General features: G+C 44.3%; 1 protein-coding gene across 1 annotated transcript in view; it reads right to left on the bottom strand.

The window, feature by feature from the left end:
* cacna1c (calcium channel, voltage-dependent, L type, alpha 1C subunit) overlaps nucleotides 1-10,000 on the bottom strand; it is a gene marked incomplete at both ends in the record, with an annotated part of 237,654 nt that overhangs the window by 39,399 nt on the left and 188,255 nt on the right. Inside the window, 13 exons of the mRNA XM_080022715.1 lie at nucleotides 1,294-1,308; nucleotides 1,994-2,100; nucleotides 3,059-3,118; nucleotides 5,181-5,310; nucleotides 6,020-6,152; nucleotides 6,627-6,696; nucleotides 6,908-7,025; nucleotides 7,694-7,808; nucleotides 8,149-8,269; nucleotides 8,352-8,553; nucleotides 8,965-9,116; nucleotides 9,657-9,730; nucleotides 9,962-10,000. The exon at nucleotides 9,962-10,000 is cut by the window's right edge and continues 122 nt beyond it. Coding sequence (XP_079878841.1) covers nucleotides 1,294-1,308; nucleotides 1,994-2,100; nucleotides 3,059-3,118; nucleotides 5,181-5,310; nucleotides 6,020-6,152; nucleotides 6,627-6,696; nucleotides 6,908-7,025; nucleotides 7,694-7,808; nucleotides 8,149-8,269; nucleotides 8,352-8,553; nucleotides 8,965-9,116; nucleotides 9,657-9,730; nucleotides 9,962-10,000 — 1,336 coding nt within the window. The remainder of the gene's footprint in view (nucleotides 1-1,293; nucleotides 1,309-1,993; nucleotides 2,101-3,058; nucleotides 3,119-5,180; nucleotides 5,311-6,019; nucleotides 6,153-6,626; nucleotides 6,697-6,907; nucleotides 7,026-7,693; nucleotides 7,809-8,148; nucleotides 8,270-8,351; nucleotides 8,554-8,964; nucleotides 9,117-9,656; nucleotides 9,731-9,961) is intronic.

Here is a 10,000-nt window from a genome sequence, read left to right as displayed (position 1 = left end):
TGGCAAAGGATATCTCTCAGAAATATGCTTTAAGTGACTACATGTGATAGATAGATAGACAGACAGACAGACAGAGAGAAAGACAGACAGACAGACAGACAGACAGACAGATAGATAGATAGATAGATAGATAGATAGATAGATAGATAGATAGATAGATAGATAGATAGATAGATAGATAGATAGATAGATAGATGAATAGGTAGATAGATGAATAGGTAGATGGATAGATGGATAGATAGATAGAAGATAGATAGATAGACAGACAGACAGACAGACAGACAGACAGACAGACAGAGACAGATAGATAGATAGATAGATAGATAGATAGATAGATAGATAGATAGATAGATAGATAGATAGATAGATAGATAGATAGATAGATAGATAGATAGATAGATAGATAGATAGATAGATGGATAGATAGATAGATAGATAGGTAGATAGATAGATACATAGGTAGATGGATAGATGGATAGGTAGGTAGATAGACAGACGGACAGACAGACAGACAGACAGACAGACAGATAGACGGATAGATAGATAGATAGATAGATAGACAGACAGACAGACAGACAGACAGACAGACAGACAGACAGACAGACAGACAGATAGGTAGATGGATAGGTAGATGGATAGGTAGATAGAGTCCTTCATTGAATTCACTAATTGCAAGCAGCACATAGTAGGCTTCAGAATGTCGCACCGACAGTCACTATCACAAATAATTTGAGTCTGATATATTCAGCAAAAGATCCTACATGCCCTCTACCTTTAACAGGGAGAAACCACAGGATTTTAGCATTCACGTGTCATTACTATGTCCCAGGAAAGTTTGTGTTAGTGAACATTTCACACTGTCTCCTTTGCCCAGAAACCAGAGAGACTAGAGAGACAGATTTGTCCTACCTCGCCAATGCATTTTGTGCGATATTAGAATGTGCTATGGGATATTAAAACATAACTCCCAGGACGGCAATCAATAGGGAAGATACGTCTGCTTTTTTTTGGCTTCCGGGAATCATTAAAGAAGGAAGTAAAACAAGATAAATTTGGATGTAAAAGCTTCAATTTGGTCCCGGATATCCATGAATCTACAGTATATCACATCAGTTTGCAACGGGAAAGCATTTTTTTTTTTGCAGGAGACTCGTCAATGTTCACTAATGTTCGCCAAAACATTCCAAAGCCATAGGAATACAACTTTTAAATGGGTGAATTTCATTTACACAATAAAGGAAAGTGTCAAGTGTCTTAAAAAGAGGTTATCAACATGGACTATTATGGACTTACGTTGTGAAGTCTAGTCTATTAAAAATCAGAGACAGAGAATGTAGTATAGCGCATTAAAAATCAGAATCATGAAAGCATGTTATGGAGATCAGCTGGCAGCAACAGTGTTAATAGCAGCAACAGTGTTAAAAGCAGCAACAGTGTTAAAAGCAGCAACAGTGTTAATAGCAGTAACAGTGTTAACAGTGAGGATCAAGTAAAATAAACAACTAAATGTGTAAGCGCGAAGAGACAAACGTGAAAAATCAAATTACAAATCCAGAAGGCCTCTGGGTACTTTGCAGCTTGACATCTGGATTTCTCTCGCACCGAATGAGGTCTTGAAAGCGTTTCGGCTCGAGCTGCCACATGTAATCCACAGTGGCGACTGGCGGCCCTCTTTATCTGGTGACTGGCAGATAGTTCCTCAGCCAAGTTCAGAATCTATCTCAGCGCTGTTATCTGCAAGCAGCACTCGGCACAAATCAGCATGGCTGTGGTTTAGCTACGGGTTGCTCTGGCTTTAGAGTAGCGTTGAGGAAAAAAAAACCCTTAATAGACAGCTATCGCTACCTGCCTACTAATGTTTTTAGATAAAAGGTGAGGGGTGGTGAGATACTGATTTTGAACTTAATGGAGTCTCAAGGGGCTGTACTATTTTTCTTCTTTATACAGTATGGTGGCAATAAAAAGACAAGCTGGGACTTCAAGGTTTACTTACTGTATTCCTGAAGAGATGAGGGAGACGCTGACAACCACCAGGTCCAGAATGTTGAAGTAATTCCTACAAAATGAACCTTTGTGCACAAAGGCTCCATAGGCTGTCATCTAGAGGAAGCCAAAGGACATGTTTAAGGGTCTGAACAGTACAGCACCAAAGTATGATTCAGGGAGAAGAGGTCAAAAGCAATTTTAATGCCAAGGTAATAAGCTCTGGCGCTACAGTTTCAGCTTCTTTTATTCCCCAGCATGTAGTAAGTGTCCAACTGCGATTCTGTTGGCACCGCGGTCCGGTGGGTTATCTCCCCATTAGGGTCCTTTCTGTGGGGAGTTTGCATGTTCTCGCTGTGGTCACATGGGGTTTCCTCCGAATAAAATCTAAAAAACACCCACTGAAAACATGCAGAAGATGGTCGTCTGACCAGCGACATTTGGAGTCGGTCCCCGGGCACATCGCTGTATGCTGAGCGCCGGAGGAAGGACAAGCCAGGAAAGCGCTGTTGTGGTGAGTGTGATGAATAAAGAACCTTCTTCTTCATAGTATGCACAAAATGTCCAGATCTCTAGCCCCTTATATACTACACAGAATGCTTTGGACAGCCATGGAGGGACTTTATCAGAATTATTATTGCTGTGAAGTAGAATTCAGTCTTTCATGCAACATGGACAGTAGCTCTAAAAAGGGATTTAAATACACATACGGTATTTAAAGAGTGCCATTGTGGTGTGGTGTGTGGATGGGCTGGTTTGAGCAGCCACGCCTGACCTGGATCTAGGTGATTGAGTCAGGGTGGCTGCATAACAGTTTCTCATTGGTTGGGCTCACGAGCAGCAGGTTAAAACCCCCATCAACACACACAGACTCAGGAGAAGAGCCCTGTCATGACATGTTCCATCTGCTCGTGGCTAATTCCACCTAGCCTCATCTCTACAATAAACGGGTGTCTACAACCCATCGTCGTCTGTGTCTCTGTTCCAGAGGGCCCTGGTGTGGTGGGCGGAACTGCCACAGGCATAATTACAAAATAGTAGTAGTTTAGTCCAAACACTGAGTGCTGGACCTTACCTTGAGGATGATCTCTATTGTGAAGAGGCCTGTGAAGACGTGGTCTGCATAGCCTAAGATCTGAAAACATTGAGTACAGTTTATTGGGGCCAGCACTGATAGAGATGGAAAGCATATATTGGAGTGAAACCACAACATGCTGAAGGCTGCCTCCAAGGCTCGGCGTTCTTATGGATTGGAGAGGAATCAAGACCAAGACCCTCATTTGGAAAACTGTCCGTCATGACTGTAGCATCCGATCAGAAACAGGTTTGAGAAATAGTGACATGTGTTGAGTGTTTTGGAAACTCGGGAGTTGACTCTCTCAACATTCCCCACCCGTCATGGCAGCGCCTCGTCCCGCCTGTCTGTGCCTTTGTCTCTCTACCCTTTCGTGTCCCCCTCGTCCCTCTCTCTCCCGCTCTCCGCACCGGTCCCCCGACGCCCTCAGCGTCCCCTCCGTCTTACCTGCGTGTCTCCCCAGCCGTTCTCCACCATCTTATTATCCCTCGTCTTTATACGCCCTGCCCTCTGTCAGCGCTGCTGCCGGTTCGCAGAGATTGCTCTGTGTTGCGTGCCACTCCTTGCCGTGTTGTGGACGGCATTCCCTGCCCTGTGTTTATGTTGAGTTTATTTCAAGTTTCATTGAAAGACTGCTCGCTCCTTCAACCTGCCGGTGAGTCTGAATCAGGGTCTTCCACTGGTTCCTAGATTGCAGCCTTCAGTGCTCTAACATAGAATGCATTCAATAGGCACTGTTTAACTCAAACTTAACCATTGACCACCGCTGACCACAAATTCACACAATTTGTTGACACTTTTCCTGTGGAATTTGCTGTGTGCAAATACCGTGAAGCATTTCCTGCAGCATTTGTTTAATGTGTTCCCGTTGCTTATACGGTGTTGTTCTATATAGAGCAAAGATGTGCGTTTGTGTTTTGCATTTTCAAAAATAAATCAACATATTTCCTACACTCAATCAATCAACCAAACAGTGAAGGAATACTTAAACATATCACGATTACAAATGAGGAACTACAGGGCAGAAGATTACTCTTGGTCTTACAGCCGAAAAACATTTTTTTTTTCCCCCCAGTTTCTCTGACTGTATTTCATGTTGAGCACGTAACACATATCCAAGTCTTGAGTTTTGAACAAATGATTGCGTAGCTGGTTCATATAAATAACTACTCATATGCATGTGTCTCACTTTGATGTGAAATTCCATTTGGTTGAGAGATAAGATCTTTTTCAATCACCGTTTCATTTCGAACGATTTTTGATTTTTTCCATTTAATTTTTTTGTTTTGAGTTTTGTGAAGAGGGGTTTCAGTATAAAACATGTGTAAACAATTGCCGTTGCTTTAACAAATACAAAACGGCAAAATTGAATGGCAGTTAGTGCGAAGCCAAATCATCAGCGGGACCAGGAGATAATTGCAAAATAGGTTTCTCACAATATCTTTTGAGTTTTCGAATATAGAAAAAAATAAAAAAATTGGACTTATCTTCAGGAAAGTGGTCAGGCGTGATATAAAATGTATGTGCTGACAAGTGAATGGGCTGAAACTCAATTTAACACCGGTATGGTCCTTGTTTAAAAGCACCAGTGACACCTCGGTAATTGTAAAATCCTGCCGAAATAAAAGTTAAAATCAATGAAAAAGTCCGACCGGGCGTCTGATATGTGTTAAGTTAATCACACTAACAGTCCCCTCCAGGGAACCTCATTAAGTCTAACAGGGCCGCTCACATTAAGCCGCTCACTCCCTCTCCCTCAACCCCTATACGTTGACTTTCAGACTAATCCAATTAGTACGCAATGAATGCAGAGTGAGCAGCTAATGACAGCGCAGTGTTTGTTCAGCGCGTGTTTGTGTGTGAACACATGCTTGTGTATCTATGTGTTTGTGTGCGTGTGTGTGTGTGTGTGTGTGTGTGTGTGTGTGTATGTTATTGAGCTCTACTGTACGCTATGCACTGTGTGACCCCTGAATGGAAATCAGATACGCTTCAGTGCACATACAGACGCTCGTTCCAAAAGCGCGGCGCTCGTGAACATGCGTCCACATGTTTACGTGATTTGGTGCACGTGCGCGCGCGCGTGCGTGTGTGTGTGTGTGTGTGTGTGTGTGTGTGTTACCTGGTTTCTAAATGAGTCGTTCTGCACCGGGTCTTCTGCCGCCAGACTGATGCTGCTGAGCAGGATGAAGAAGAGGATGAGGTTGGTGAAGATGTTGTGGTTGACGATCTTATGGCAAAGCACACGGAACCTAGACAGAGAGGGAGAGGGAGCGAGAGCGAGGGAGGGAAAAGAGAAAAATAATGAGGGAAGGTTGGCCAAAAAACAAGGAGAAGGGGAAACAGCGAGACAAAAAGAAGAAGACCAATTAGTTGACAGTTTCTGTTCTTTGTTCATCCTCTCCAGTAAAACAAAGGAGATGTCATGTGTGAGAAAATAACACATGGAGTGAAAGAAAGGAAGGGAGCAGAGAAAAGAGAAAGAATTAGAAAGTGAAATATATCAGGAAATGACATAAAACAGCACAGTTTCTCACTTGTTGACATATACACACTACAGCACCACTACATTGTGTTGGGGACAGATTTACAACTTGTTACCAGCTCAGGGTTCACATATTTTTTATTTTGCTGCTGTTTTTTTTTTTGCACTTGAAAAACAATGAAAAGGACAGTTTAAAGAAAATTTTAGATTAACTGCGTATTTGTGGATAATATACCGTGACTTGTTTTGTTTTATATTGGCTCCCCATTCAAAACTGCTTTCGATTTTTTTCAGTAAAGTATTTCTCACATTAATCAAACTATTAAACATTAAACTGGTCCTGTATTTACTACCCGATAATACGTCTTCAGTTTTATTTAGTTTATTGCTATCTAATTTAAAGGGCCAATCTGCACTGATGTGCAGGCCACGTTTGGCCCCCGGGCCGCCGGTTGGACAGGCCTTAAATTTCTTACTTGTTGGTGTGGCTGAAGATGAAGAAGGCGCGGGCCTCGGGCATGGGGACGGCCTTCTCCTTGAGCTGGACGTCCGAGAGGGGCCGCGGCCGAGGGCCCACGGGCATCTCTGGCTCCTCCTCCTCGTCCTCGCCTGTTGAGGGCGACAAGAGGAGGCGGAGAGGTGAGGTGGAAATGAAGGGAGCAAGTCGGAGGAAGGGCGAGATAATAATCGGCGGAACCTGTAGCTCATGAGGGATTCATCCTCCCTTATGCAAATGAAATTGGAAAATTATGTTTTAGTCGTGTCGAATATAGTCTGGACTTACAATTCAATAAAGTCTGCCACCGATTATCCTTGTAATATTACCTTCTTTGGGTGATATTTCTGACATTTATATTGCATAATTATGAATATTCTCAGCTTTGTCACATTATAAACATTGAGATATTATTATATACAGTATACAGTATATTTCTGTTTCTGTTTGTCCTTGTTATTTTATAAGGGGGTGATGTAGGCGACATGTTTAGTTGTAAGTGGTCTACATACTACGTCTCCCCATTGGTTCATTTAACTATTTCTTGTTTCTATGCAGTCTGTTTGCGTTGTGTACGGGTACGATACCTATGTAGTCGTTGGCAGGGTACGGGTTCTTCTCCTCGCTCTCATCTCCGCAGTAGTCGTCCATGTTGATCTGAGGAGTAAAAAACGAAATCAGGCATTCTTCATTTATTCACTCATTCATCCATTCATTTGAACTATGGAAATGATGCACACCTTTGATACACGTTCCTGTGTGTGTGTGTGTGTGTGTGCGTGTGTGTGTGTGTGTGTGTGTGTGTGTGTGTGTGTGTGTGTGTGTGTGTGAATGGAGCGAATGCATCCGGCTGTGTGTTTGTTCGTACCTTGGTGGCAGTGTTGGTCTCTCCGTCGGAGGTGATGGACTTGAGCTCGATCTTCTCCTTCCTCTCTTCCTGAAGGGGAGGCTTCTCGTTCTCGTGGCGCTTCTCCGGGCTGGCCGTCCTGGGGAAAGGATTCTTTAGAGTGAAGACGCTTCTGGTCTCAAAAAGTGCTTCACAGTGTCCATCAGCCAGCGTGGCTGGACAGCAGGAATGGGAGTGCCAACCTTTGCAGTTATACAGTGGGACAGGGGGATATAGAATTTATAATATGGAGAGGATTGTGCAGTCTCTGGATTTCTCTTGGAAGGCAAAATAAAGCAATTGTATCTTATCAGCGATGGGTCGTAAATAAGCCTCATCCTTCGGGTTTATTGTTTCGATCGAACAAAGAGAACCACAGGAAGGCAAATGGTTATTTTCTGTCGCCATTTACGCCCGAATCAATAACTACCAGGTGGTAGACGTTCGATAACTTGTGCTAGCGATAGGAAGCCGTTGAATTTTAATTGCGCAAAAGCCCAAATGACAAACGAGCTTGTTCACAAAACGGGTTGATAAAAGAATCAAAGGGGTTTTCTCCGGTAGAGAAAAAGGAACGGCGATATAATGATGATATCAGGCGAGACCATGAGACAGAAAGAGCTCCAATCTACTCCTTAAGTACGAATGTAGATGTCCATAGATGTTAGATGGGAATTTCTTTCGCCTGAACCATTTCATCTTTGCCTCTCTTTCTGTTTTTTTTTTTTGCTGTATTTCTAACGACACAGTGCCTCATCTATCAGTCACCTTGCCAATTTCTTCCTCTCTTTCTCCTCCTCCTCCTCTTTCTGGGCCGACGTCAGGCTCTCGGCGTCTGCCAGGTTGTCGACGGCGATGGCCAAGAAGACGTTCAGTAGGATGTCTGTTCGGTGGTGGCTGGGTTAAGGAGGCACGCGTATGACTGCCAGTGCTGCTGTGTTCGAAATCGTCGATACAAATGAGGTTGGAACATATTAGTCACCGGTATTTGGTGTGTATTTCACGGTATATTTTGCGCCGAACGGTACGGCCGACTAGTGCAAGGGCTCCAAAACTGGGGTCCAGGTCCTCAGCCGGACCTAATTCTGTCACGGGGGGCCTTGCCGTAAAAAAAAGGTTTGGGAACCCCTGCACTTGGGTTTTGCCTCCCTTGATGACCGACGGTCTTCCTCTCTAGGTCTGCGTCGTCCTCGATATTACTAGATCTAGATCTGGCCGGATACAGTTTCCGCAGATGAAGAGGATGATGAAGTATATGCAGACCAGCATGCCGGGGAAGGAGGGTCCGCCGTACGCCATGATGCCGTCGTACATCACCGAGTTCCAGTCCTCTCCCGTCAGGATCTGGAGAACACAGACGCAAACATGACGTCGGCACGAAGGAATGGCGGGGGCGGAGACGAGGTGGCGTTGCTTGCGCCGTTACCTGGAACACAGTGAGCAGGGACTGGGGGAAGTTGTCGAAGGTGCTCCGTCGGGTTTCGTCGAAGTTGAACTTCCCCCCGAAGAGCTGCATGCCGAGCAGGGAGAAGATGATGATGAAGAGGAAGAGCAGGAGCAACAGGGACGCGATGGAGCGGACGGAGTTGAGCAGCGAGGCCACCAGGTTGGACAGGGAGTTCCAGTATCTGCGGAGGAGACGTCGGGTCAGTGTGGAACCACGGTACCCATGATGCAATTGGGCCTCCCGCGCACAGGTAGAAATACATTTAAAAAAAACACATACATGGAGACATTCATACGTACAGCAATGCAAACACATCTGTCACCATGCTGGATCACTGCTCCAATCCGCACAATATTCCTTGTACAATAACCAGACAATGTTTTGGTTCATACCTCATTTATACTGACTGCACACATGACTTTCTTTCCCGATAGAAGTTGTCTTAAGTGGACATTTTATACATCATTGTATTGACTTTTCCATTGCATTTTTTAAAAGTAACCAATGTGAGCCCTGGTGTTGATAGCTGTGCCGTAAACGCGCGCGCGCGCACACACATGTGCGTGTGTGTTTGAGAATGAAAATGACCCACCTGGTGATTTTAAAGATCCGCAGCAGGCGTACGCAGCGTAACACAGAGATGCCCAGTGGAGACATGATCTTGGTCTCCACCAGAATGGTCTCCAGGATCCCTCCGCACACCACGAAGCTGTCGAAGCGGTTGAAGAGCGACACAAAGTAGGCCTGAGGGGAAAAGGCGGGAGAAACTAGATCAGCACCAGAAGGGAATGAAGACAAACATAAAAGATTATTTTCACATGTTTAATTTGTAGTTCACACCAAAATTTTGATATGATCACCAATGTAAGCAACACTTTTTTGAGTTCTGACATAGATGTAAAGGAGAAGAGCGAAGGTCTCACGGTTCCCCTTAATTAAATGATGAAGCAACATCATAACGGTTGTGATTTAAAGAATCACTGCTGCTTTTTCCAACAACTGTTACAGTTTCTGACTCGTAACCTTTAGCTTGCGGACCAGACTGCGTCCCAATCCAATACGTTATCCATACTTGGAAAAAAAGATTGAAATATGATCAATTTTTCTCTACGACACCTACCATGTGGCAAAGAAACAAAATAAAAAAATGAAAATCGTTGGTACCAAATATTGTATCTTGGATATTCTCCAACAACTATTCTATATTTTAGCTGAGTATGGGACCGATATCTGGTCCCTGTGGTTGTTTCACTGCTGATGCTGAGGTTGCCGTCCTGCTCCTACCTGAAGGCCCAGACTGTACATCTTGAGCAGCATCTCCCCAGTGAAGAGGGCGAGCAGCACCTTGTTGGCTATGTCTGCAAAGAGAAGAGACGCTCGTTTGGTGGTTTATTTTTCATCTTTAATGCAAGAGAAGGTTTATCAATCATTCATGTCTAAATGCAACACACCTAGGCACGTCTGTCTCCCGTTCTGAGTGAGGCAATGCATGCGCAGTGCGTTGGGATTCACGTGCGCATATTTCCTACATATTATGTGTGAGTGTCGATGAGCGTGCCGCGGTTAACGCGTGTGCATGAGGAACGCACCCTGTACGTCTGTTAACCAGCAAGGCTGCTGGTGGTGCT

This window comes from Zeus faber, assembly GCF_960531495.2.
Source record: "Zeus faber genome assembly, chromosome: 21".
Classification (NCBI taxonomy): domain Eukaryota; kingdom Metazoa; phylum Chordata; class Actinopteri; order Zeiformes; family Zeidae; genus Zeus; species Zeus faber.
Note: the sequence above shows the minus strand (reverse complement) of the source record. Positions and strands in the feature narration are given on the sequence as shown.